The sequence below is a fragment of the Prionailurus bengalensis genome, chromosome B3 (genome assembly GCF_016509475.1).
Source record: "Prionailurus bengalensis isolate Pbe53 chromosome B3, Fcat_Pben_1.1_paternal_pri, whole genome shotgun sequence".
NCBI classification, from domain to species: domain Eukaryota; kingdom Metazoa; phylum Chordata; class Mammalia; order Carnivora; family Felidae; genus Prionailurus; species Prionailurus bengalensis.
Window position 1 is genome coordinate 32,036,639 of NC_057355.1, and position 27,690 is coordinate 32,064,328.

General features: G+C 52.2%; 1 protein-coding gene across 4 annotated transcripts in view; it reads right to left on the reverse strand.

Moving 5' to 3' along the window:
* CCDC33 (coiled-coil domain containing 33) overlaps window positions 1–27,690 on the reverse strand; it is a 108,613-nt gene that overhangs the window by 29,988 nt on the left and 50,935 nt on the right. For all 4 annotated transcript variants that reach the window (XM_043555028.1, XM_043555027.1, XM_043555025.1 and 1 more), the window contains 4 exons: window positions 23,919–24,048; window positions 23,157–23,290; window positions 22,135–22,206; window positions 10,140–10,328 (listed from right to left, as the gene is read on the reverse strand). In XM_043555028.1, the coding sequence (XP_043410963.1) occupies window positions 10,140–10,328; window positions 22,135–22,206; window positions 23,157–23,290; window positions 23,919–24,048 (525 nt within the window). The remainder of the gene's footprint in view (window positions 1–10,139; window positions 10,329–22,134; window positions 22,207–23,156; window positions 23,291–23,918; window positions 24,049–27,690) is intronic.

Genomic DNA, 27,690 nt, shown 5'->3' on the forward strand with positions numbered 1-27,690 from the left:
GGATGTAATTAGCATTGTTAAAAGGAGGGCTAAGCTGGCAGTTTGTAGAAGGAATGGGTCCCAGTTCCCAGGTGTCACCCCTGGTTCTGTAGTCCCTCCCACCCTCACCAATCAATGATTCAAGCCTTCAGCAATTTATGGCCTCGTCATCTTGGCTTTATTTACCGGGAGAGCTGCACTTCTGCCCCACCCACCCACTGTTCCATCAGGAGCGGAGATGGGCAATGACACAGGGATGCATCAGCGGTCTTGCTAAGGAGCAGAGCCAGAGGCCATCCCATCTCCATCTGCCTTGTTTGCTAGGACAAAAAGGGCAAATCACCAAGACCAGGTCTCTGACTCCACAGAGGGGAAGCTGGGGCCCAGAGAGGGGAGGCGTGCAGCCAGGGTGACCACTCTGGTCGGCGGACCCAGGTCTCTCGGTGCCCCTCCTACCCCACGCTCCATCAGCTGTTAATTTTCTCTCTGCACTGGGCAGGGGGGCAGGGTGGTGGGGGAGGCTCTGCCCCAGTGGGTCTCTCATCCACATCTCCTCTCAGCCCGATGTTTGGGTGCTGGGGGCAGGTCCTGGTTTGGCCAACTCACTGTCCCATCTGTTCCCTCCATTCTAACCTCCATGCCCTAAGACTTCCTCATCTCTCACTGCATGGATGGGTTCTCCCCATTTTGCAGATGAAGAAACAGAGGTCCAGAGAGGGAAGGGACTAGCATGAAGGCCCCACAGTGCCTCTTGGTGAGACCCCAGGCTAGGACCCCACCTGGGAGAGAGACACAGAGACAGACAGACAGACAGACAGACATAGGTAATCTTGACTCAACACGTTCCTCTGGCAGGAACAAGTTCACCAACCTATATTCCTACTAGCAAATCAAAGATCTATCATGCTTTCATACTAACAACTACTGATGACTGACATCTGGGGCGGGATGGTGCTCTCACAGTCTCCTGAGCCGACTGCACCCCAGTCCTGGCCACCCTCCCACACTGATTCCCCATGTGTCTTTTGTAGGACAAGGACTTTTGTAGGGAGTTATCTTTTTTTTTTTAAGTGGGTTTAAAAAAATTTTTTTTTAACATTTATTCATTTTTGAGAGACACAGTGCAAGTGGGAGTGGGGCAGAGAGAGAGGGAGACACAGAATCTGAAGCAGGCTCCAGGCTCTGAGCTTTCATCATACGGCCTGATGCGGGGCTCAAACTCACAAACTGTGAGATCATGACCTGAGCCCAAGTCGGAAGTTCAACCAACTGAGCCACCCAGACGCCCCTGTAGGGAGTTATCTTTATGTTACTATCACTGAGCTTAGGGATGTGCTTCCAGAGAAGGGTCAGAGGGGAGGCCTGGGTGAGTCATGTTGCTACCCCCTCCCCCCTTCCCCCAGCTCGAAGGGTCCACGAACACAGTGGCCTTTAATAAGCCTCCTGCAAAGTGGACAGCCCTTCAGTTTCCTGTGCACTGCCATCCGCTCTCTTGTCAATCTCTCCATTCTCTCCAAAGCCTCAACAGTCAGGTACAGGGAGAGTATTCCCTCCACTTAACAGATGCCACAGGCCCAGAGGGGTGGAACGATTTATCCAAGGTCACACAGCTCTTGAGTGGTAGAGACCGGACTCAAATGTCCGACAGCTGCACAGATTAGAGGGCTCTGCAGGGCAGGGTAACAGGGCACATGTGAAAAAAGCTGGCCGAATGAATGAATGAATACATGTGTCAGACTACAAAGTCAACAGGGGAGGAGAGAGGAAGCTCAGGGTCCATGGGGGTGCAGGCATACTTGACATTGGTTCGCTGTGTCCCCTTCGTGGCTCCTCAAGCACTCTTATCCTTGGGGTCCCCGTGGGGCTGGTGCCCCTTTCTTAGCAGCCTCCCCATGCTGTCTCACTCTCCGTGGTCCCTGCAGACTCCTCCCCAGCTGGGCTGGGAGGCTTTCTCATTGGACGTGTACCTCCCACTGTCCAGATCCAGTCCCTAATGTCTGTGGGTCCTGAGACAGGCTCTCAGCATGTGCCACCCTCCTTCCCCAAGGGGCCATCCCCTGGGCCTAGTGGTGCTTCTCCCTGAAAGTACCGGGCTCTGGGGAGGGTGGGCTTTGGGAAGAGGCTGGCATGGCTCTCAAGGGCAGGCTCAGGTCCATCTGAGCAGGGAATTCTCAGGTCTTGGCTACCTAGAAAGTGATCTAGAATTGTGGGCCTTGGGCTCTGGGGTGCATTTAACCAGCCCCTTGGACCCCTGCCCCCTGGGGAGAGATGGGTATGGAGAAAGCCCAGGAAGGACCCTCTGAATCATCTAAGGAGGGTACCTCCATCTTGTCCAATAACCCTGTTCCATGGGCCTGGACGCCCTTTCCTGGGGCCAAGGTCACTTGCTCCTTTGGTCAATCAAGTTGATCAGGAAGACAAGCCCACTCCAGAGGCCAGTGGCTTTCCCGTGCTGGGCTGCACCAGGCTCCCCACCTGCTCTAGGGACCAGGCAGGGGGTGGTGCACCCATAAGTGCTGTGAGTATGTGGAGTGGGGGAGGGCAGCTGGCCTGCAGGGGGGCCTTGCTCAGCGCTCACACACACCGAGAGACAATAAATCGACAAACACTTAATCTCTCTGCAAATTGAAACGGAGCCGTAAATATCTGCTGCATCCCGGCAGCTGAGTTATGAGTCTTGTTTATTAATCTCTTTAGTCCCAGGTGATGGATGGGGGAGGAGAATGGCCCACCAGAGACTCAGAGGGCGGGGGCAAGGAGGGGAGAGGAGTGGGCCGGGGGTCTGGGAACGTCCCTTCTGGAGAAAGGGTCAGGGGGCGGAGGCCTGCAGGATTTGCAGGATTTGCAGGCCTCCCCCCCCCTCCCCCACACCCCCCCTGCAAGGACTTATGAACACAGTGACTCATCATAAGCCTCCTGCACAGTGGACAGCCCTTCACTTTCCAACACACTGCCATCCGCTATTATCAGTCCTCCTCACAGCCTCAAGAGCGGGACAGGGGAGAGCATTCCCTCCACTTAACCATGAGGAGACAGGCCCAGAGAGATGGACTGATTTATCCAAGGTCACACAGATCTTGAGTGGTGGGGACAGACCAAAGCCTTCCAGAGCTGCATGGAGAGGAGGGGAGGAGGGGCCGCAGGGGGAGACAACAGGGTACATATAGGACAGGCTCCTTATTTCTTCCTTTCCACTTTTCTCACCTCCCTCCCTTCCTCAAATGCTTGTGAACCTGCCCTCTCTCTGTCTCTCTTTCTGTGTCTCTCTGCTTTTCTGTATGTGTAGGAACTGGTAGAGGCGGAGAAGAAGAGTCAGGAGAGGTAGAGTCAGGAGCTGATGAGGGCTTCAGCTGAGCCCGGGAGCTGTGACTATGGCACACTCACAAGATCTGTTTTCAGGAATCCACTCCCAATGTCAGCACTCAGGGCTCACAACTTAGGGGTCGCAGGAGTGCAGGGGCAGAACCGTGGAGGGCTGGATCCCTGAGAGGACTTCCTGCCTGCGGGAGCTGGGCCTGGAGGGGTGGGTGGGGTGGGCGTGATGTGGTGCTTGTGCGTGATGAACACATGCCCTTACCTGGGCCTCTGGCCATGGGGACAGATGGGACAGGGGTACTTGTGGAGGTGACGGGACAGAAGACTGACCTGGCAAACTGGGGCCATGAGCACTGGGCAGTGGAGTTGGCGAGCTAGAGGGATAAGGTGGTGTTTGGGAGATGTGTCTGGTGGTTTCTGTGGCGTGGCCTGGGAGTTGGGGGCATCTGATTGGAGGCTGCTGGCTGTACTTTCTTTGTCTGTCTCTGATTCCAAAGTATTGGGGTCCCCTGGTGGGCTTAGACACAGGACCTGGGTGATCTGCCTCCCAGTGTCACTCCAGCTCATGGGGGCCAACGCCAGGCTCCTGGGCTTTGTGATACCACCATCCCAGGCAGACATTCCTGCAAGTGACCAACGTGGGCAGTGTCATCAGGTTAACCACTGCCTGTGGCTGCAGGAGGCTCCTGCTCAGGACCCATCACCTGCCACCAGGTGGTGCCTGAGGAGCAGGGCCTGGTCTGAGCCTCTCAGCCTCACCAGCCTGCAGACCTCATCCTGGAGGGGGGCCAAAGGCAAGACCATGGCCCCAGTCACAGCGCAGGGGCCCCAAGGGACCCCGGAACATCTGCTCCAACCTCTTCTGTCAATGGAGGAAAGGAACTGGGACTCAGGGAGGGGAAGAGAGCTCAAGGTCACTTCAAAGAGGTGCAGAGAGCTCTGTGAGAGCAGGGGACCATGTGGAGCAGAGCTGGGTGGGCAGAGGGTGTGTGCCCTGTCACTATGGGGCTCAAAGGGCAAGGGCGTGGCAACCGTGAGTGGAGCAGGCCCAGGTCAGGGGAGCGCCCACGCCATGCAGGGTGAGACTGTCTCTGGTTTAGCACCACAAGTCCTACGGCTCGGGGATGCCTCAGATCTGGGCAGCGGTGTTGGGCACCCTGGGGCCATGCCAGGCAAGCATGCAGAACCATGCTCCCAGGTATCTCTGCTGCACGGCCAGCCCCCCTTTATGAAGGCCCCTCACCTGCCCCATCTGGCCCTAAGGGGCACTTAGAGCATGGTAAGCAGCTCTCCTGTGCTGTCAAAGCTCAGGGACACAAAGTGCTCACAGCCACTATAGGAAGGTGTGGGAGGGCCGGCACCTCTCCACCTGGCTGGGGGGGGGTCTCCTGGACTTGGGAGGCCTGCCTACCTGCGGTCCAGACCCCACCCCTGCTGCTGTGTGGCCTGGGAGAGGTCACCAATCCTCAGGTCTTCCTCCCCGTCCTTGCCCATGAAATGGGGCCCCCTCCCTTGGGGCAATGGTGTCCAGAGGAGCAGAAGTCAACTTACCACCCTTAGCAGAGGTTAAATGGGGTGGCGCAGCCAGTAAGTGAAGTTAAAGAAATGAGGACCAAGGGATCATTCTGGGGTCCAGCAGATTTAAGAAAGGAGAAGAGACAGAAGCTGTGCGAAAGCGGGGTGGGGCACATGGGGGCCAGGAAGGGGAGAGATGGAGGGAGGAGGAAAGGCTTTCAAAGACAGAATGAAAGAGATGAGTTATTCCAGTGTGGTGAGGTTGAGAAAACTCCACTGAATCTTTAAACAACCCTTGTCAATTATTCATCTGCTGGTATGAGGGCCCTCTGGTCTGCCACAAATCTCCTCTGAGCACAGGAGGAAAAGGCGGGGGGGATAGGGGGAGTCAGAGAGAGAGAGAAATCCAGAGAATCAAAAAGAAATAGAAATAACTGAAAAAAGGCAGAAGCAGGGAGAGGCAGAAATAAGGGCGGGGGAGAGGGAGAAAAGAAGGGGTGTGGGGGGGGGGAATGGAGGGAGAGGGCCAGAGAGAGGAGGGTAATGTCCCTGTGCTGGAAACACTAGAAACAGCACTGATCACACATTTCTTGAATAGCAACTGAGTACTTCTGCCTCCGTTCCTCTCTCTGTACTGAGGGCTTACTAGGTGTGCCCAGCAATGCTGGGTAAGTGTGGCACTTAAGAAGATAAACTGTCTCAGCCATGCCCCTTTGCCATTTATCCCTCGCCAAATATTTCCTGTGTGCCTACCCTGGGTTACTCTGTTGTTTCCCGAAGTGTGGCTTGCTCCTACCTGCTGGGAACTTCCAGACTCAGGGCCTTGGCCTCTTCCTCCACCACCCTGTCCCCCACACAGCTGGACATAGCAACTAGGAACCTGGAAGGGGTAGGGAGTTCTGGTTTTCTGGAAGGTTGGAGGAAGTGCTTGATGATAGAGATGCCGGGGGAATGGGTAATCCTGGCACACGACAGGTGCTTTATAAGCCCTTTGTGAATGGAACCAGGCCTGTCTGGAGACTGCACGGAGCCCCTCATCTTATCTGCTCTTGACATTGCCTGGCTCAGCATGAGGTGGGCTCAGGAGGGATGGGGGTGAAGGGGACCGCTTGCAAGTTGTTTAATATTTGGGAATTGCCATGTTCAAGACAAGTCTTAACATCACACTCTTCACACTCAGAAGCCTAGCTCTTCCAAAAAAGACTTCCTGGGTTGCTCAAAAGGGAGGTGAAGACTTCCTTTAGCTCTGCCTGGGCCCTTACACTTGACCTGAGATCACACCTGCAGAACCCTGGCTCTGGTGGGTCCACTCAGGACAGGAGCTTTGCCCCACAATGGACAAAGTGGTGCCTGAAAGGCCTGTGTTAAAACCAGCCCCAGATTAGAAAACATAAATAGACACTTCTCTAAAGAAGACATCCGGATGGCCAACAGGCACATGAAAAGATGCTCAACGTCGCTCCTTATCAGGGAAATACAAATCAAAACCACACTCAGATATCACCTCACGCCAGTCAGAGTGGCCAAAATGAACAAATCAGGAGACTATAGATGCTGGAGAGGATGTGGAGAAACGGGAACCCTCTTGCACTGTTGGTGGGAATGCAAATTGGTGCAGCCGCTCTGGAAAGCAGTGTGGAGGTTCCTCAGAAAATTAAAAATAGACCTACCCTATGACCCAGCAATAGCACTGCTAGGAATTTACTCAAGGGATACAGGAGTGCTGATGCATAGGGGCACATGTACCCCAATGTTTATAGCAGCACTTTCAACAATAGCCGAATTATGGAAAGAGCCTAAATGTCCATCAACTGATGAATGGATAAAGAAATTGTGGTTTATATACACAATGGAGTACTACGTGGCAATGAGAAAGAATGAAATATGGCCCTTTGTAGCAACGTGGATGGAACTGGAGAGTGTGATGCTAAGTGAAATAAGCCATACAGAGAAACACAGATACCATATGGTTTCACTCTTGTGTGGATCCTGAGAAACTTAACAGAAACCCATGGGGGAGGGGAAGGAAAAAAAAAAGAGGTTAGAGCGGAAGAGAGCCAAAGCATAAGAGACTCTTAAAAACTGAGAACAAACTGAGGGCTGATGGGGGGTGGGAGGGAGGGGAGGGTGGGTGATGGGTATTGAGGAGGGCACCTTTAGGGATGAGCACTGGGTGTTGTATGGAAACCAATTTGACAATAAACTTCATATATTGGAAAAAAAATAAAAAAAATAAATAAAATAAAACCAGCCCCAGATGGAAGAGTTGGCAGCTGAGAATGAAGAATGAAGGCGGACCCATGGGTGCACTTGGGAATGGGTGCCAAGTGGGCTTGTTGGGGCCATAGAGGTGAGACTGGCAGGCCCTGGGGCAGCGGGAAACATCTGTGGCTCCCGGCAGAGAGGGCAACAGACCATGTGTCCCCTCCACTTCCTTCTCCCTTCCCAAGGTGCTCCTTTCTCCAGAAAATGTTCCATTTCTTATTAAGCCAGAGTAGCCTCTGGAGAGACTCAGAAGCAAAATTGTTTCTTGGGCTCTGGAAATGTGCTACAAGACTAAACTCAGACAAACCACGCTCCAGGAATCTGGTGCCACCGAGAGGCTCACAGCCTGAACACAGAGTCAGAGAGCTGAGGGAGGTAGGTTGTCACCTGCCATGTCACTGGGTCCCACTGCCACCCCCCAGGCTCTGCTGCTGACCTCACGTCCAGGCGTCATACACTGTGATGGCACCATCGCCACCCAGATGTGTTCCAGTGTTAGTCGAGTGTCTCCTCCTGCTCTGTGACTCTGTCCGCAGCTTACACGCTGTGTTCTATGCTCGTTACTATGTTCTACGACTGCATCTCCTATAATACAGTGCTGTTTAATATCACTGTGTGGCTTGGGTCTACCACTATGCAACTATACTCCATTGCTCCCTCACTGTGTTCTATTGCTTATCGCTTTGTCTCTTGGTTGCGTGAATGAGCTTGTCTATTGCTATGTAATTTTGCTTGGTTGCTATGAAACAGTGACCCATTGCTACATGGCTACCTGTGATTTCACGGAGCTACAGATTGTTGTTACCCACCCACGTTCAATTGCTTGTGATGGGGCTCTGCTGGGCATGTGAATGTCTGGGTCCTGCCCTGGTCCTGGCAGGCTCTGGTGAGTGGGTAGGAGCTGGAGCTGGGGGCTGGGTCTCCAGGACCCAACTAGGGCAGAGAGTCAGCGGTGGGAATAGCCAGATGGTAAATCCGAGCCGAGAGAGGGAGAGAGAGAGAGACAGAGAGAGGAAGGAAGGAAGGGACGAATAATGGGTTGGAGGACAAAGGCAAGGGAGGGAGGGAAAATGGAATGGAACCAAGAGTCAGGATCAAGGAGGGAACAGGCTGGGCCTGATGAAGGCTGTGATGGGCAAGGGAAAAGAGCAGGCCCACTGTACTGAATACTATATGTGTCTGAGGGACCCAGTGGTGTGAGGTTGGCCAAATGGTATAGGGCTGGGTATGTAGGCTTCTGCCATGTATTCACCTGGTTATAAGCAAGACAGCATGGGATAGTGGGGTCAGGAAGCCTTGGGCAGGGTCATCCCACCTCAGAGCCTCCTCATGGCCATCCTTCATAAAATTAGGAGATTGGACTAGATGCTCTCTAAGGTTCTTTCGGATGCCCTTGCTGTCTAGCCAGGGGTTCTATCACAAGGCCCAGTAAGTATTTACCAACATCTTGCCAGGTGCCCAGCAAGGGGGAGGGTGGAGGGACCAGCCCACCAACAGGAGTACTGGGGAGATCTCCAGAATCACAACATCTCTGATAGTCCGTGGGTATAGGGGAGCCCTAAGCCCCCCTGCATGCACTCAGAGCCTTCTAGAATCTTGTCTTAGTGCTCTTGGGCCACTTATTTCTCCCCCTCCCTTTGTTGCTCAGTTTCTTGCTCAGTTACTCGGTCTCTTGCTCAAAAGTTACTCAGCTTGATTTCTCAGGCTGCAGTCTAGTGCCATCTCTTAGGGTTTCATCCTTAAGGGAAGATGAAGACGGACTGCAGGCCAGTCACACTGCCAGAGTCTCCAAATGCAAGGTCTGAATGTTTATTCAAACAAGGTGAGGGCTGAGCTGGCAGGTCAGGCCTGAGAGCTGCTTTCCCAAGGGGCAGAGGTGAGAGAAAGGGGTACAGAAGGTGGCCCACGAGTGCTCTGGCACCTGCCAGTGGGGGCCTGCTCTGGGGTGGGCAGCGACACTCATGTGGGAGCATCCTGGGCACAACCAGCAGATAGCAACCCTTCCTATTCATCTGATGGGACATGTTCCAGAAAGGTGCAGAAGTGCCAGGGGAAGATGCGGAGGCTGTCGGTGGAGAGGGGCAGGTCCTGAGAAGAGGAGGCCAAGGGCTTCCCTATGGACTGGTGGCCTTGCTTTTGGGCCTTTTCTCAGGATCTTTCTGAGCAGCGTTTCCCATGGGATCCGCTGTGGAAGAGGGAAGGAAGCCACATGTGAATTCACCCATGGTCATTGGGGTGGAACCCCAAGTAGGGACTTCAACTGGACTGTCTTTTGGTAGCCTGTTCTTAAGCTCTCTGCATCAAGGGGCCAAGATTCAGCACCAACCCCTCACCAAATTAAGATAGTGCCTTGGCCATCTTCACCAACCCTTTCCCAGCATCTGGTCAACTGGCAATAGGAAGCCACTGCAGCTCCCACGACCAAGGACACAGACTTTGTAATCAAAGATGGTGTCCTCTTTTCTTTAAGTCCCAATTTCTTCTTTTAGAAATTAAAACTAATGGGGTACCTGGGTGGCTCAATCAGTTGAGCATCCGTCTGACTCTTGATTTTGGCTCAGGTCATGATCTTGTGGTTCACAGGTTTGAGCCCTGTGTCGGGCTCTGCAGTAACAGCATGTATGTAGCCTGCTTGGGATTCTCTCCCTCTCCCCCCTCTCTGTTCTCCCTTGCTCATTCTTTCTCTCTCTCTCTCTTTCTCTCAAAATAAATAAACTTAAAAAGGAAGCCAATGACTCAAAGGGGCTTCCCATTACCCAGTGGACCCGCTCCTGAGAAAGTTCTGGGTTGATCACTACGTGAGTCAATGGATCCCTGCCTTACAAGTGTTGCAAGGGTGTGCTTTGAAGGAAATTGTGTGAGAGTTCCATTCAAAAGGTGAAGAAACTGTAAGATAAAGAATCCATACCTTCTACCAGTTTAGCTTTGGGGTGAGTCACTTACAGAGTATATCTGAAGGGAAGTCTTACTTGCCACCTATGGAATGAATCAGGTGGCAGTCAAACCTCTTCTCTGTGGCCCTTATCACCGCTCTGGTCCTCCTAGCGCTAGGTGGAGACACTCACCATTTCGTGGGACATCTTGGGCACCAGAGGTTCTTCCTCTGCTTCCTGAGAGGCGGATGTGCTACAGTCCATTGTAGAGCTCACCAGGGTGTTGGACGCATGGATGGTACCCAGCTTCTCATCTAAGATCTTGGGGTCTAGGATGGGCAGAACCTTGCTGTTGTTTGGTGTCAAGAAGTTTTCTGGCTTCTGGGGAGAGAAGGTGCAAAGAAATTTCTGTCTTTCTACCACAAGTGTGCTTACGAGACCCCCAAGCCTCTCCTCCTCCTGGCTCAGGAGGCCCGGCATGCTTGGCCCCTGTCTACCTCTTAGCACCTGCCCCCTTGCTCCGTGGGGTCTTACCACACTGTCCTTGGCATTCCTCCAACATGCCAAGCTCTTTCCTGCCTCGGGGCCTTTCCATCTGTTTTTCTGTCCGCCCAGAAGTCTCATGAGTCTTTACATGGCTGTCCCCTTCTCATCATTCAGGTCTCAGCCCAGATGTGATCTTTCTAGAGAGGCCCTGGCCTTCAAGATAGAGGCTTATCCTCTCTAAAGTCAGCCCTGCTCCAATATACTCTCTGTTCACATTATCCCATTTTACTGTCCAGAGTACTTAACTCTACCAGAAAATTAACTTTCAAAAAATGCTGTCTGTCTCCCTCCTCTAGTACCCACACTAGGAACGGAAGTGACATGTGAGCAGATACTTTGTTTATCCCTAGTGTCTGCCTCATTGTAAGTGCTCAGTAAATATTTGTCACAAGAATAAATAAACCATGCCATCTAGGACTCTCATACTTGGTGCAGTAACAATAGCCTCTAAAATCTCCAAGCTCCTTTGACACCCTTTGCTGGGTAGATTTCTTTTCCATTCCATCTCTGCTGTTACCTTCCCCATATTATAACCCATTAGTCTCCTCTCTCTGTACTCCACTGGGCCTCCTCTTTGGCCTTCCCTGTTCTTTTTCCTCTTCTCTTCTTCCCTTGGCATGACTATTTCTCTCATCTCTGCCTGTCTACAACTCAGCCTCTCCATGAAATGTTGATGGCCTCCACCCATACTTGCACAAAGCTTTCCTGGGATCTTCCAGCCCAGCAGCTGGCTCTCTCTGCTCTTACACTGTTCTCTAATTCCAGGCTTATTTGCCATTTTTATTTTTTTGTTCAAATTTTAAGTTCCCTGGGCTTAGGGACATGTGTTAGGCTCCCTTTGGGGAGAGGTTACTTTAAAGCTCTTTTGGAAATCCATGGTTAGCCCTAACACATTCCCATTGTTCAAAGGCTGTAGGGACCTCAAAGGTCTTTCCTATATCAATTGTTGGAATTCTGTCATGGCCACATAGCAGATAAATATGCCATCGTCTGCACCAGAAGCTGAGAGAACAATGGGCACAGTGCCAACCAGGACAGATGTTCTCAGCATTACAGGTGCCTGAATGCCTGACCCTGAACAAACAGAGAGAATGAGTACAGGTGGGCCTCTCTTTAAGTGTAAACTCTATATGAAAACCCACACATATGAGACAGATGAATCAGGACAAGGATGCTTAACGTTACCACTCAGATCCTTTAAATAATGATTCCTTTATGCCCTTATAAAATACAATTTAGGGGGGCACCTGGGTGGCCCAGTTGGTTGGGTATCCAACTCCTGATTTCGGCTCAGGTCATGATCCCAGGGTCATGGGATCGAGCCCCGAGTCGGGCTCTGCCCTGAGCGTGGAGCCTACTTGGGATTCTCCCTCTCCCTCTATCTCTTCCCCTCCTCCCTTCTCAAAATAAATAAACTTAAAAAAAGTAAAATACGGTATACAGGAATGCATTAACATGAAGTCTTTTCAGGCTTATGTCAGTAGAGTAAGGGATGGATAGTGGTACAAGGACAGAGGCATCCAGTCCAGTATGGGTCTCATCTCCCACTCCTGTCAGATGGGTACAAGGACAGATAATTCCAAAGAGAAAGCAGCTATATGAGGACTCTTGGAATGAGAAGTGTGGAGCATTGGGTGACCTTGAGGCTGATTTTGGTACCTATTGTGGTTAAAAAAATTTTTTTAATGTTTATTTATTATTGAGAGAGACACACAGAGCGTGAGCAGGGGAGGGGTAGAGAGAGGGGGAGACACAGAATCTGAAGTAGGCTCCAGGCTCTGAGCTGTCAGCACAGAGCCTGACACGGGGCTCGAACTCACAGACTGTGAGATCACGACCTCAGCCGAAGTCAACTTTGCCTAACCAACTGAGCCACCCAGGCACCCCACCTATTGTGTTTCATAACCCAAACTGCTGGGCCTGTTTTGTCTCTGAGCTTTAGGCCTGCTATCTCTCTCCCCTGCCTCTCCCAGTGGCTATAGTTTAGGGAGGGCAAGATTCCTTTAAAAAAAATTTTTTTAACGTTTATTTAGTCTTGAGAGAGAGAGCGAGAGAGCAAAGGAAGGGCAGAGAGAGTGAGACACAGAATCTGAAGCAGGCTCCAGGCTCTGAGCTGTCAGCACAGAGCCCGACGCAGGGCTTGAACTCAGGAACTGCGAGATCATGACCTAAGCTGAAGCTCAACTGCTCAACCGACTGAGCCACCCAGGCGCCCCACCGGAGGGCAAGATTCCTTTAGAGGCTCCCCACTGAGCACACCCAGTGCCTCTGTGTAGCATCTGAGTCAGGTGATTTGGGGTTGCCTTATCTCTGTGTTTTAGATAGGAAAAGGCACCACATGTGTCTCCTGTTCTGAAGAGCTAAGCACCAAATTGGCTATAGCAGGAGAACTATGGAATACACAACAGATGCATGCATAGGTAGATGGATGCAGGAGAGAATGAAGGGAAGAACAACTAGCCAGGGCAAAGACTAAGTCCCCATTGACCAGGTGGCCGCTGGGGCTGAGGCGAGATGCTGATTCAGGACCTATAATGACATTTCTCCTCATTTCCAGGCAGAAAGCCAATCTCAATGCCCTGGATTTCATAGACTGCCATCTAATCCAGTTAGGGGAGGAAGTGGAAGTAATGAAATCAAGGGAGAGGTCTCCAGAGGAGCCCCATCAGTTCTAAAGCAGGGACACATTGCAGAGGGTGTCCCCTCCCCCAAACCTGTCTCCCTGACATCCACCCTGTGTGGGTTCAGCACCAGTTGGGTAAACTCAGTGGCCCAGACCTGACATTTACTGGGCCCCTGATCAGAGCTGGGTACTTATTAGGTACTTAAATTTTTTTTTTCAAAAGAAAGGCAGATTGCCACTTACAGTGCCCCATTTAGATGTGTCTGGGGTCTTGGAAGCTTGACTGCCCTACATTCTCCTACAAATAGACCTTGAGAACTTGTTTGGAAGTTCTAGCAGGGGAGTGCAGCTACTCATATGCTCATATGCCCTTGACCAAGAATGTTCTTCCTCTATCTACTAAGCTGAGTCAGCTTCTGAAGAGATGTACATGTAGTGGTGAGGGAGGAAGGGGACACCTGCCCACAATTCTAGTCCCCTGCTCTAATCAACTTCACCAGGATCCATTCTGGCCTGGGGGCAAGTCAGTGGGTGACCTTTACAGAAAAATCTTTATATTTCCATACAGTACAAGCCCTAAAGGAGGTAGTCTGGTCATATAAGGGGTGCCAGGAGGACCACAATGTCCCACACAGTGCCTGAATTCTCCCTAATCATTCCTTTTTCCCAATATTGCCTATTTAGACTCCTCAGTCTCAATCTGCCCACGTTTTGGGGAGGTGATTTTGCCCTCCTTTCTTTGCTTCTCATGAGAGGGGAGCTTGTCTGGGGCTAAAGGAAGGGGCCAGGCTGCTGGAAATGGTGGGTGGTCAAGGTGGAGGATGGAGGAAGAGGATAATGCTTAAATGGGGATGAGGAGGGGGTAGAGCCTTGGGGACTAAATCCTCCCTATGTAAGCCCAGCCTTTCCTAGCTCTCCTCCTTTCTTACAGGTGGGGATGGAGTCTGCTAGCCCTATAAGCCTGCTTGTTTGCTTTTCTATTTGGCAGACCTTGCCCTGCTGGCTGAGGCAGCGTTGGGCTGACAAGTGGCCTCTCCCTCTGTGGTTCCGTGGCTGCAGCATGTCCTGCTTCATTAGAAATGTAATTGGAGACCTACTTTGAAAGCTCAAAGCAATGCACAGCCATGCACTGGCTCAGACTCGATGCGCATCCCACGACTGCTTGTGCTCCGCAGCTGCCCCACACCACGTGAGTGTCGTGGTGGAGAGAAGACACCCCTTCCTTATGCCTCTCAGCCCTCACTGTTGCCTGCCTGCAGAGGAGGGTCTTTTGAGACAGACCAGGCCAATAGCATCACAGGCTCCAGGCTTCTTGGGTCACCTGTTTCGTCCTCCTCTCCTAACATCTTCTGCCTCCCTCCTACCGACTCCATCCCCTAAATCCCTGATCATGCAAAATGCAACAGTTCCAGCCGGCCCTGGCAATTACAGACTAGCCAGGATGCAGCTGCTGTCCTTGGTGCTGAAAGCGCCCGCCTTCCGGCCTGCCCGCCTCTTGCCCCGCCCTGAGCCTTCTCGCTGGAGCGCACTTGCTCTTAATTCAATTAGCTGGCCCTGAACCCTCCCCAGGGAGCCTGGAGCGGAAACTGACAAATTCTGTTTAACAAAGACATTTGTCCCCCGCCCCGCCGGCCTTGGGCTCTGCCTGCCTGTATCCCGCTCATTAGGTATCTAACAAAGTGCGTCCCAAGAAATCTGCTTCCAATCGCTAGTAATTCAGGAGGCCTGATGCAATTTACTCCCTGATAAGGGTGTCTCGCCCGCTGGCAAGCACCATAATGAGCCCTGTGCAGCAGCTCCCCGATCAGTCACTGCTTTGTCATTTCCTGTGGCCCCAGTTGTAGGTTCTTATCTCTTCAGCTGAAGGCGAGGCTCAGAAAACGGGCCCCTCCAAGAGGGCTTGCTGCCTCCCATGCATATCACAAGCCTCATTACGGCATCCCGGCATCCCGCATGGTCTTGCAGCTGCGGTGGGGTTTGAAGCTCTGAGTCTGTCTGCCAGCAAAGAAGGGCCTGAGTGTTAATCCTCATTGGGGCCATAATTTATTCTCCAGAAAATGGTATCAGAAGGTTAATCTAAAAGCAAGTTGGGGGTCAGGGGAGGGGAGCCAATGATAAGGATATTTAAAAATTCTGGCAAGGATTTTAGTATTAAATAGAGCCCTAGCTATAGCTGACTGAAGAGTCTGTGGGCTCGCTCTTGTTAGCTTGAAACCTGGTCTTTTTGCATTTAATCTTTTCCCTTGGTCTCTCATTTACATCTAGAGAGACTTTGTGCAACATATAGGTCAGATCACATCCTACTGCTGGCCAAAGACCTTCCTTAGCTTTGAACCACTTTATGGCAAAGTCTAAACTCTATATCCTGGCATCGAGGCCCTCCACAATGTAAGCCCCATCTAACTCTCCAGTCTCGCTTCCCACAACAGCCTCCATATGTCCCATGTGCTTCAGATACTGTCATGCCTCCATGGCTTTGCACTTGTGATTCTCTGCCTGAAACACCCTTGCTTTGCCAATTTCCAAGCCACTCTTTGAGGCAGAGTTCAAACCATTCTTCTCTGTGACTCTTCCTCTGACCTTTGTATGCAATGCACTTCAACCAGAACCCTTAGCAACATGGGTGATAATGATCTGTCAGGGTCCTTTACTCCTTGGCACAGATTAGGGATCTAAAAAATGGCTAAGGGGGGAGCCTGGGTGGCTCAGTCAGTTAAGTGTCTCACTTTGACTCAGGTCATGATCTCACGGTTCATCAGATCAAGCCCTGTGTTAGGCTCTCTGAAGTCAGTGCTCTCTGGACCCAGTGTTTTAGGTCCTCTGTCTCCTTCTCTCTCTGCCACTATCCCCTCTCTCAAAAATAAACACTAAGAGGCAAAAATAAAAATACAAATAAAAAATGGTTAATGAATTCATGCCTGAATGGCCTTGGGTGGACTGGGGTGCATCTGGTTTGGCCGAAGAGAGGTCTAGGCTATGGTAGTCTGGCTTTGAGATGGGGAGAGACCCAAGAGCAGCCCCCACTCTCTGAGTGGTTTGGTCCGGAAGTTTTGCTCTCTCTCTCTCTCTATTCTCCCCTCCCCCCTTTTCAATACACCAATTGTGCACTGGGCTCATGGGAGAGCAGAGCAGGCCAGAGGAGGGCCCAAATGTCCATCTTCCTTAGCCATCCCTATATCCAGACTCAACACATTCCATCTCTGGCTGAGGGTCAAAGGCTCACATTCTCAAAGCTACAGAGTCCTGTGGTTGGTGAGGCATTTGGTATGAGCCTGCAGTATGGCTCTTGGTCCAGCCCTGCCCACTCACAGGCCAGGAAGCAGGTCCTCACTTTCTCCACCTCCTCCACAGCCCCAGCTCAAGGCAGGATGTAGTGGGGACTTCAGCAAATCTGGCCTCTAGAGAGATGATTGTCTGTCTCTTCTCCATTTCTTCATTCCCTGAAAAATTGCTGTGAAACCAAATGTGGGGCTGGTGATGTTTATCTTCAGCACTTGACAAGGCCTCCTGATGTCCTTATGTATGTGAATCTGGTGGAGCAGCTGTCATGAAGGGCGGGCGCCGAGTGATGAATTAGCAAGGCTCCATTGTTCCCCTCCCCCAGGAGCCCTGTCCTCATCTCTGATGAGTTCAGCATGTTTGTCAGCAACTACACTGGGCTGGGCACTTACACAGGCTCCTTCATTCAATTGTCACTATATTCCTGGCTGGTAGGGATCATGACTCCCTTCTATGGATGAGGAAGGTGGAACTCAGGGTGAAAGGTCAAGTGAAAGATCCAGGATTCAAACCCAGATCTAAGGATGTACACTCTTTGGGTAGGGGAACTGGGATAGGAGGAAAGACAGGCAGGGGTGTTGGGAAGTTGTGGGAGGGGAAAGGGTCTTTTTCTCTGGATCCATCATCATCCATGTGGTAGCATTTTCAGAGCTGAGGACTTAGGGGTGGGGACAGAACCAACCCTCCAGAGGATGGAACCAGCTGAGGAGGCTCCTGTGTCATCCTAAACACTGGGCCTTCCAGGCAGCTGCGTTTGGTGAGGAAATGGAGGTAGGTTTGTATTGGGGCTTCTCAGAGGACCAGATCAGGGCTTTCATATGTGGCCTTCAAAGAAATTTATAAAAATTCATCAAAAGCCAGTGTGATTTTGCCTGTCCTCTGGGCTCCCCTCCACATTTGTCAAACAGCCCTTTGTCCCCACGTTGGTCTGGCCTCCAGAGAGCTTTGTAACTGATTCGAATGAAAACACCAGGGCAGTCCATGCATGGCATTGAAGACCTGCCCACCTCTCCCTGTGAGAACAGCAAAGGGGGAGGGTCAGACAGGACTGTGGGAGCCGCCTCTTCCCTCAGTGGGTGGCAGCAGGCGCCACCTCCTTCTCTCCACAAAGGCACTCACCCTGTGCTAACATCCAAGGAAACCTGTGGGTTTCAAGTCCTCCCAGCATCTCTCAGGGCTGTGGGCTAAGAAGGAGGCAGCCACCCATGTGAGGGGCCCCATTTTTGCCTGGTGCCCTGGTGCTCTGCCTGGGTAAGACTCTGGATTCTATATTCCAGCTCAAGAGGGCACACGGTTGCCAAACACTCAAACCTTGCAGGAGGCACATTTCCATGCAAGGAGGCAGGGACTGACACAATGAGCACCTATTGTGTGCATGCTGGACTCCAATCCGCACGGGTCAACCTAGGAGACCTGGTCAGGTGTGGGCCTCACTTCAAAGAGGTTGCCTGCAAGCTGGAGGGCACCAAAACTGCTGTGGGATCTTGAAACCAGTTCATTAAAAGAGGCAGACTGTTTAGCCTGGAGAAGCACAGATTCCTGAGGGACCAGATCACACTCTTCAAAGAGAAGAGGCCAACATCAGAGGGGGAATGGAGGAGAGCAAAGGGTTATTCATATATGTGTATGTGGAGTAGCCACAGGCTCCTGGATTCTCAGAGCCGAATGGACCTCCAAAGCTAACCCCCACTGAATGTGCAATAAAGGGAAGTCTGCTGTGTATATGCAGGTGTACATTCTTTTTTAGTTTTTGTGAACCTATGTGTAGTTATTCATGTACTATACACACAACTCCAGCTTAAAGCAGATCACTGTAAGCAGCAGGTGCCTGTAGAGAAGTCCCATCAGAGGGAAAAAGCTTAACCCATCACCAACAGAACCACTTCAAACACAATAATATCCCAAACCAGGAGACCACTCCATCTTGCCATTTACAGAAACTGCAGGGTTTTTGTCAGCTGGTCTGCCAGCCGGCATGCTGAATGGCTGACCATGCGCCAGTGTCCCCAGAATCGGTACAGGAGGCTGGCCAGGGCTTCACTGCAGCTCCAAGTGGTGGAGCCAGGAGCCTGGGCAAAGAGAGAGGGCAGGCTCAATGTGGGGCGATCAGTTCTATCTGTTGTGGCCACTGAGCCATGGGGCAGGGTGCTTCTGGTGGTAGTGAGCTTCCTGTCATGGCAGAGCAAGAGTAAGACCACCTGTGGTGGATGTTGTCAAGGAGAATCCTGTCCAGGGGGTGCGACTGAGAGACACCTCTGTGGTCTCTGCCTGTTTGGAAATTCCACAATGTTCTTGTTCCCCAGAACGCCGAGAAGCGGTGATGTGGAAGCAGTGGGTATGGGGAGATGTTGTTCACCAAAACCTCAATTAACCCGGATGACCGGTCTCATGAGAAAGAGGCTTGTAAGAGAGAGGATGTATCCTCAGGAGGGAGGTACCCAGATAAGGCATGCATATTCACTTCTCCTGAAGCATCGCTTTTCAGTAGCACATCTGATCATGTGCCCCTCAGATGGAATTATTAGCCACAAGGATGAGGGGCCCCAAGAGGCCCATTATCCCAAGCCCCCCTGCATCTGAGTGTCCACAGGACTCTAAGATCCCAGGCTTCAGGCAGTGGCTTGTGGAGCTTTGAGCTATGTTTGATTTCAATGGGGGAAGAAGCAATGTTTCTGGTCCCACAGGCTAGAATGCAAATGTGAAGGCCAGGTACCTCCCACCGTGGATTTGCAGACACCATCTCAGGTGGAACAATAAGACAGAAGGAATTCAGAACCCGTCAAGTGTTTGCTATTACATCACCTCGCTGGGTTTCATCAGGCCCCTTACGAGGAGGTGATGTCTGCTCATGAACTGATTGGCTCATTGTCTGGTCCACACTCCCTGTCCTCTAAAAATGCAAGCTTTATGAGGACAGGGCCTTTTTCTCATTGTCCTCTGTGTAAGATTGCTAAAACCAGGACAGTATCTACTACATAGCAGGTGTCCAATAAACATTTGCAGTTGCATGGAGGACAATGGGGCAAGAAGCGTGAAGGTGATGGTGAGTGATGGAGTTGGGGATGGGCCCTCTGGACTCGGCTGCAATGCCATCCACCTGTTCATCAATTCTCAACATCCTCCCATTACCCCTTAGGGAGAAGGATGCCAAAAGGGCTCATGGCTCCCTAGCAGAGAGCCAAGTTCAAGCCTGCTGAGGGAGAATTCAAGGCAGATGGGCTCCATGGCTGCCGGCCTCTCCCTCTCCGCATTGCAATCCACAAGGGCAGCCCAAATTCTAGGCTTCGTCAAATACATGCTGAATAAAAGTATGAATGGATGGTTGCAAGAACCTTATGCCGGGTCCACTACATGAGCAGTCAACCCCCAAATTTGGAGTTCAAGATTCTAGAATCAAAGTGAGTCAGTTATTGGCCAATTCACAGATAGTTTCACCAAGAAACAGTTTAGCCACAAAGAGATTTAGCTTCTTTGTATGCCAATGTGGGTGTGAAAAACGTCTGTGTGTCAAGTTGCATGTGTGTGTGAGCATGTATATATGCATTAAATGTGTGCACCTTTGCAAAGCAGTGTGTGTGTATGTTTGTGCATATGTGTTCTCTGCATGCGGGTATTTGAATGTGATGGTGGGAGAGAGTGTGCACGTGTGCAACTGTGTGTGTGAACACTTGGCCGCAGAATCTGAATTTCCTCTCGTACTGTTTTCCTGGTACACACCCAATCTCGATCCCTTTCTTTTCCTTTCTTCTCGGAAATCCATTACTGAAAGGTTTTCTACCCGCCTCCAGGGGGAGGGGGGCTGGGGGAAGGGGAAGCTAAAATCACAAGGCCCAGATCAAAACACTCAGCAGCTAAATGAATTCGGCAGCGTTTTCCCGCATGACTTGGAGGGATAATTTAGTGAGGCCGCCAGCTGGAAGGAAAGGGATTAATTCTGCACTTAGCACAGCTCCAGTGAATAATTCATTACTGAGACCTTTGTGCCTAGCCCCTGGGCAACTGGGGAAGTGTCCCGTCCACCTGCCTGTTGCCTGCCTGGGTCCCCCAGTGGCCTGACCAGGGGCACTTGATGCTCCTTTCGGTCCTCTGGACACAGGTGCCCAGTAAAGGGACAGGAGGCAGGGCGAGGTGAGGAGGGGACAGGCAGTGGCCACTGACAGACTCTAGACCCCGAGAAGAGGCCGTGGAGTGTTGAGCTCCAATCTGGGAAATCCGTGACATTTTCTTTAAGGACCCTTCTTCTTTCCTGGGGTCTTTCACTGCTTCTGTGTCTTCCCCTCTCAGTACCTTCCTGGTCCTACATGTGGTTTGGTGTTTGGTGTTGGTGAGGGCTGTCTGGCTGTATCTAACAAACTCTCTTTCACCAGGAATTAGAGGAATTAGAAGACAATGCAGAACACTCCAGAAGGGGAAGTGCTAATGGGAGGTCCCAGGTACTCACCAGAGGTCTTGCAGGGACACAATTGCAGGTGGCTGCATTCCCAGACTATACCTCTTACCCCTCACCATGGAATTCCTGTGTTCTCCATGCATAAGGCACAGGGCCAAGTATTACCCCAGTGCTTCTGGCTATTTTTCCTGGTATGGGACGCTGGAAGGAGTGGGCTGACCCAGACATCAGCTCCTGCCAGTATTTCCTGGGTTCATGATCCTGAACTGCCCATATCCTGGCTTCGTGCCTGTCCGAGCACTACCGACTAAAGAGTGGAAGAATTCCAGGAGGTGCCTTGCCGGTGCACTGGGCCAGATGACCAGGGTCCAACCTGGACTCTGAGTCCAGGGAGAGCTGACTAGAGGAAGAGATCCCATCCATCAGGCAGGGCTCAGCCAGTGGTATCTTTCCACTTGGATCAACCCAGCTGTGGCAGGCAGGATTCCAAAAACGGGCCCTCAAGATTCCACACCTTAATCCCCAGGACCCATGTCTATGATGAGCTATGACCCCTGTGATTATGTTACATGGCACAGTTGACCTTAAGATGGGGACATTATCAGAGTGGGCCTGCCCTAATCACATGAGCCCCTTTAAAAGCAGAGGGTTTTCTCTGGCTGCTGACAAAGGAGAAAGCCAGAGAGTTTAGAAGTGTAAGGGGGATTTGACATGCCTGCTGGCTTAAAGATGGAGGGGCCCATTGTGAGAAGGAATGCAGGTGGCCTTCAGCAGCCGAGAGGCCCCTTGGGATATAGCCAGCAAGGAAACAGGGACTTTGGTCCTACAACGGCAGGGAACTGGATTCCGATGACCACCTAAATGAGCTCGGAAGCACATTCTTCCCCAGAGCTTCCAGAACGGAATGTGACCTCGCCAACGTCTTGATTTCAGCCATGCTGTATCAGATTGCCTACCCACAGAAATGTGAGCTCATAAATGGGTGCTGTTTTAAGGTGCTAGTTTGTTCCGCAGCAAGAGCAGCCGAAATCCAACTTCACCCTGGTAGAACCTTGATCCCAATGAGCGCAGCTTGGCTTGGGCTGGGTTAGAGACTGACTCCCAGGTCTGGGTGGCCCTCTGCCTTCAATTCTTTTCTTCCTAATCTCAGCTTTCTATCTTGTTTTCCAGAGCCTCAAATCCCCCTCAGATATTTCTATCCAAAGCAGCTGTCTCCTCCTCCCAGAAGCCCCTGGCCCCAGCCCCTGAACAAGGCCAGCAATTGCGAAGGAGGTTGGAACCCACTGTGGGGCTCCAGGAGCTGGCATACGGCTGCCAGCCCCTGACCTTCCCATGCGCTGCAGCCTTACCTCAGAGGAAAGCAGCTGGAAGGAGATATCCACTGTGGGGGCCTCACCATTTATGGTTTTCAGCTTGGTGTCCTAGGGGAGGAGAGGGGAGCAGTCAGCCCATGCTGGCCAAGACAGCTTCTGCCTCTGCTCTGCCCAGTGCTCTGGACTGCCCAAGAAGGTGCCTGCTAGGGGCTCTGCCCGGGGCCTGAGAGGGAGGTGGGAGCCGGTCCCTGCCTCCGCTCACCCTCACTGCCTCAAACCTCGCTTCCCAACTCCACTGTAGACCCGACTGGCACTTCCAGACCTGTTTCCTGGCAGAGTAGGGAAACTCCCATTTATTGGGGTCTATTATGTCAGAATGGCCAGAAGTATTTCAGGGGAAAAGGTGGCATAGAAATAAACAATGATGTAATCGTGTATTAATTCTTAATGAGAATTTATTCTGTTCTAAATACTCTACTTTCTAAATACTTTTGCTTCAAAAAATCTCACAGCCCCCCTAGGAGAAAAATTCTATTACTATGAACCCATTTTACAGATAAGGAAACTGAGGCACCGGAACTTTAATTTTCCCATGGTGATGTAATCTGTTAAGGGGTGGTATTGGAATTTGGATCCAGACAGTCAGGCTCTAGAGCCTGGGCCCTTGGCTCTTTTGTCATACAGAGAGATCCTATATGGGCATGTTGTTCCCATTTTAGAGATGGGCACTTTGAGGTTCAGAAAGGCGAAGAAACTTGCCCCAGGTTGCACAGTGAGAACTAGGGCCAGTCAGTATTTAAACCCAGGTCTGGCTGGTTAAAGGATTGAGCTCTTGCCACCATCCCATGGGGGCTCCCTGTACTTCTGCTCGTGTTGCTGGGGCAGGAGCTCAGGGGAACTCCTTACACATGACAGTGGTTGGCTTCCCTGGTAGGGGCCCTGGTGGAAGCTGCTGGAGAAGCCAGATTCACTTGTGCTAGTGTGGCAAGGTGAAGCAGGGGGCAGAGGGGTGGGAGCAGGCCACCCATCACGAGCTCCATCCAGGGTTGGGGACTCACAGTGATGGGGAGCCTCTCCACGTGCAGCCCATTCAGATCTTTCCCTGTCAGCATCTTGCGGTACAAACGTTTCTTTAGCGGCAACACGGAGATGCCCAGGGGCTTGGTGAGGGTCCATGGCTCACTGCCTTTCACTGTAGAGGGAGGACCAGCTGGGACTCCCACCAGAGCCCCCACCCCAGACTCCTCGGATCCCAGCATCTGAGGCCCCACCAGGCGCCCGATCCGTTGGTACCCGACATCTAGTTCTCCCATCCCCCACTGCCAGTCTCTTTCCTGTCTCCTGGCCTTGCCCTGCACAAGGATCCTCCTCCTCTGCTCTTTAGGGCTTCCTGAGTTCCAGGCCAAACTCCAAATGTATTCTGGGTTTTGGGGTGTGTACATGGATCTCCCTTGTCTCTGCCCTTGGGGGCTTTACTCTCTGAAGGTGGAACTCAGGCTTGGATCATCTGGTCTCTGAATTGTTTCTCCTGTAGTTTGTGAGCCCTGGGGGATCCCTCCCTCCTCGTGACAGGTACATGGGGAGGGGACAGGGGTTCAATAAAAATGCATGGATCTAATACAGGAATAGGACTCATGTATCCTGGCCCGTGCCATGGAACAAGGACAAGGAAGGCTGCCAGGTGCTCCTCTACCTGTCTGCATGCACTAGGAACTGGGTCCCCTTAATCCATCCCTGCAGGGGGCAGAGGCAGGTGGTCTGAGCACCCCTTCATCACATGTCCTGATGCACGGCTGCCCTGGCCTGGCAAGCGCACTCACTGGAAGTCGAGGGGTAGAACTCCAGCACCAGGGCTGTGTCTTCCGAGAAGTTGGTGGCTCCGTCTCGGCCTTGGAAGAGGAAGGACTGATTCCATGAGGGCAGCTCCGGGGGTCCCCCAGGCTTGGACAGCTGAAAGGAGGCAGTGGGAGTGGGTGGTGAGCCCACAGCTTCTCCCAAATGAAGGATGTCCAGATATATCCATCTATGTGTGTCTATATATGTCACAAACGTTTGTCCCAATTACCAAAGCAGCATACGTGTAAGGCATGAATTTTGGAAAATACAGAAGAATAAAAAGATTAAAAAGAAAAACGCTAAATTCCTACACACTAAAGACAACTATCCTAAGCCTGTGCATTTCTTTCTAGTTTTTTTTCTGAAGCCTATTTTGTATATAATTGTCATCCTAACATCTTATGTTTTTCATTCACCATGAAAACCTGAGCATATCCAGAGTCACAGGTAACCCTGCTATCGACGATTTTCATAGCTGCAGGACATTTTCTCATGTCCAAGCACCCTGGCTTCTCCCTTCCCATGTTTTCCTAGACTCTCACTGCATTGAATATTCTTTGACATGTATCTCTGTATCTCAAATTATCTCCTGAGTACCCAAAATGGAGACCCTGAGTTAAAGGATGTGCCGTTTAAGGCATTTGACTGATCGCTGGTAAACTAGTTTCCTGAAAAGTCGCACTAGTATTCACAGCCAGGGCTGTGGTGGTATCAGAGATGCCAAATTAGACATGGCCTCTACCCTTGTCACCAGTCCCTCTCTGCCCCACACAGGTTCCCCAGGCCTTTGCAGATGCTACGGCAGCTCTGCAGATGCCTGAGCCTTGGTGTGTCTGCAGGGCATGCCAACGGGCATCTGGGGGACTTGATAGCATACTAAGTCCACAGCTGAAGCACACACGAGTACTATTTAAACAATGAGACAAGACAGCATTGACTATGGCTGCAGAATAAGGGGCTAGATGAGACATTCCTGAAGATGGTCAGCAGAGTTGTCTTGCAGGACGAAGGACCAGAGGAAGGCTCTGAAGTAAAATATGGCAGGGTGAAGGGAAGGAGGGGCTTCTGGCTGGGAAAACAGCCCAAGAAAAAGGTCCTTGTGGCAGCAAGTGTGGCAAGGGTGGAGGACACCTGGAATGAGGAGGGACTCCAGGTAGAGGAGTCCTGGCATCTGCAAAGGCTAGAAAATGGGGAGCGGGGAATGGAACACAGGGGCATCAGCCTGGAACACCCAGCAGGCAGCCCTGCATGGTCCCAACACAGGGAGGGGCTGGGGTCATTGGTGCGGACCCCCGGCAGGCTGCCTTGCCTCTGTCCCCAGCCAGGGGCTGTCAGCAACAGTGGCGGCCGCTCCCACCTCCTGCTCCCCTGCGGGAATCAGTCAGTGCTCAGAAAGGTCAGCACAAATGCACTGCTGGCTCCGGGAGTTATTGATGCAGGATCTCGAAATATCAGTGTGGGTCCACTCCCCCCGTGGTGGCAGGGCCCTGATGCCTGTCACACTAATGTGCCTGCTCTGGTTCTTTGAGGCCCGGCCTGAGGCTCAGCTGTGTCTGCCTTGGCCCCTGCCCCTGGAGACATGAGCCGCAGTCACTTTGGGGCTAGGGGTCCTGAACACAGGGGCAGTGACTGGGGCGATGGGAGTGTTCCTGAGAACAGGCTCTGGAGGGAGCTTGGGGACAGCCACTTGGCCCTGGGGCCAGGCTAGAGAAGCTGCTTTCAGGCTCTGTGGGGCTTGGGAGTGGTCTTTCAGGATTGATCCCCAAACCATGCCCATCCCAGAGCCACCCTGTTCTCTTGAGTGCCAAGGGCCTTCCCCATAGCCTGGATCATCTGCCAGGCCCTGGTACACTCAAGAAGGACCTGTGACTCAGTCCCCTGCTGCCTCCATCCCTTGCTTCCCACCCGGCGGTGGGGGGTGGGGAAGAGGGGTATTTAATGGATGCTAGCTGTCCTCTCTGGGGCCTACTAATGTGTCTAAATGGAACCTACTAAGCAAGAAATAGTGTCTGACTGCTCAGTAAGGACAGTTCTTTCCCTGAATGGTTTCCCAGGATGAGTCCTCCAGGAAAGATCCCTTCAGACCCACAACTGGGGAGACAGGGTCCAGCTTCTCCTGTGTATGAATGGAGTGAGGGGGAGGGGCAAGGAATCAAGGATTAATCACATTCACCGTCTGATGCCAAGGCCCTGGTGAAGGTGTCAGTGGCATGCGTGTGTGTGTGCATGCACATGCACGTATGGAGTGGGCAGGGCATGGGGTGGGGAAGCCATTGACCACAGATGCTAATGGGAAAGGCCATGGCAGGCTGTGGAATTAAGGGATGTGATTAACCCTCGGCTGTAATCTTCAGCAAAGCCATTAACCCCTTGCCACTGAGGCAGACCTGCCTTCCCTAGGGACAGAGCCTTCATTACATGGGCCCATGGGCCCTCCTTCCGTTCCCCCTGGGCCCACCACATCCACACCCACACCTGCCACTGTCTGCTCTGCCCATTCCAGAAAGAGTAGCTGACAGTGGCTGATGCTGGAGGGCCTCAAGGGAGCCAGGACGCCTTAGCTCTGGGCGCAGGTCTGCCTCAACCTTGCTGCAAGACCTCTGGAAGTCCCTTCCCCTCACTGGAACCGAGCTGTCACTGTCCACTGGGAACTGTCTTATGCTCGATGCCTTAGAAGACTGTTGTGAAGGCTGAAGGAGATAATGGATACTTTGATATCGGGGTGAAAGTTCAGTTGAACTCAGCAAATGCTGACTGGGGGCTCCTGCATGCTCTATACCTCAGGGGTGCTCAGGGCCTACAGGCGACCTAGAGTCAGACCCTGTCCGCTCTGGAGTTCACTGTCTTCCTAGGTGATAGGACACACACACACACACACACACACACACACCCTCCTATGATCTATGCAGAGGCCTAAGCAAGTTGTGAGTTCTGGAAGCTGGGATGTCAGAGGAGAAAGTGATGACTTCTGAACGGGGTAAAGGAGGATCTGAGGGAGGAAGACCATTCTAGGCTGAGCGCAGCAGAGTTGGGAGGCCAGAAAGGACAGCACGAACGTGGAGAAGAGCTGGGCATCCAGAGTGACTACAGAAAGCCTGTGCAGGTTGGAACAGTGAAACAGGAGGCTGTAGGGGACGAGGCCTTGTGTACCTGGTGGCCAGCGAGGGCTTTGTCCTGTCAGTGAAGGAGTCAGGGATCCAGGGGAAGAGCCTCGATCTGGGGGAGGCATTGCCCTGGCTGCTTCTCACACGCTGAATGAGATGGGCCCAAGTGGAGGCTGCTGCAGTGAGTCACGCCAAGAGAAGACGCAGCCAGCACTAGGGCAAGGTCTGCGGGTTGGAAAGGGGCCCCATGAGAGCTTGGGTACTGACTGGCCATGGGAGCTGAGACAGGAGGAGATGACAGGAGCAGCCTGCTGGCCAATGGCCCTACCCCAAAGGTGCGGGGTGCAGGGGAGGAGTAATTCCTAAGTCCCACCCTATTTCGTGTCCCTCCGGTAGAGTCAGATCAGCCCTACGGGCCCACCTATCTCTTCACTCACCAGTTTTGCCGTCATCACCAGGCTCCGAGAGGGGTGAAGCAGACTCTAAGAGCCGCCTACCCCTCAACCATTCCCCTTCCTCCCTCCTAGCCAACAGAAACTGCTTTGGTCCAGGCGGCCACCCTGCACCTCACCTGTGCACTTCTGCTACAGCAAGGCGATGATGCCACACCCCTCCTCAGTGATTGGCTGTGAGAGAAGTGCATGTGACCCAA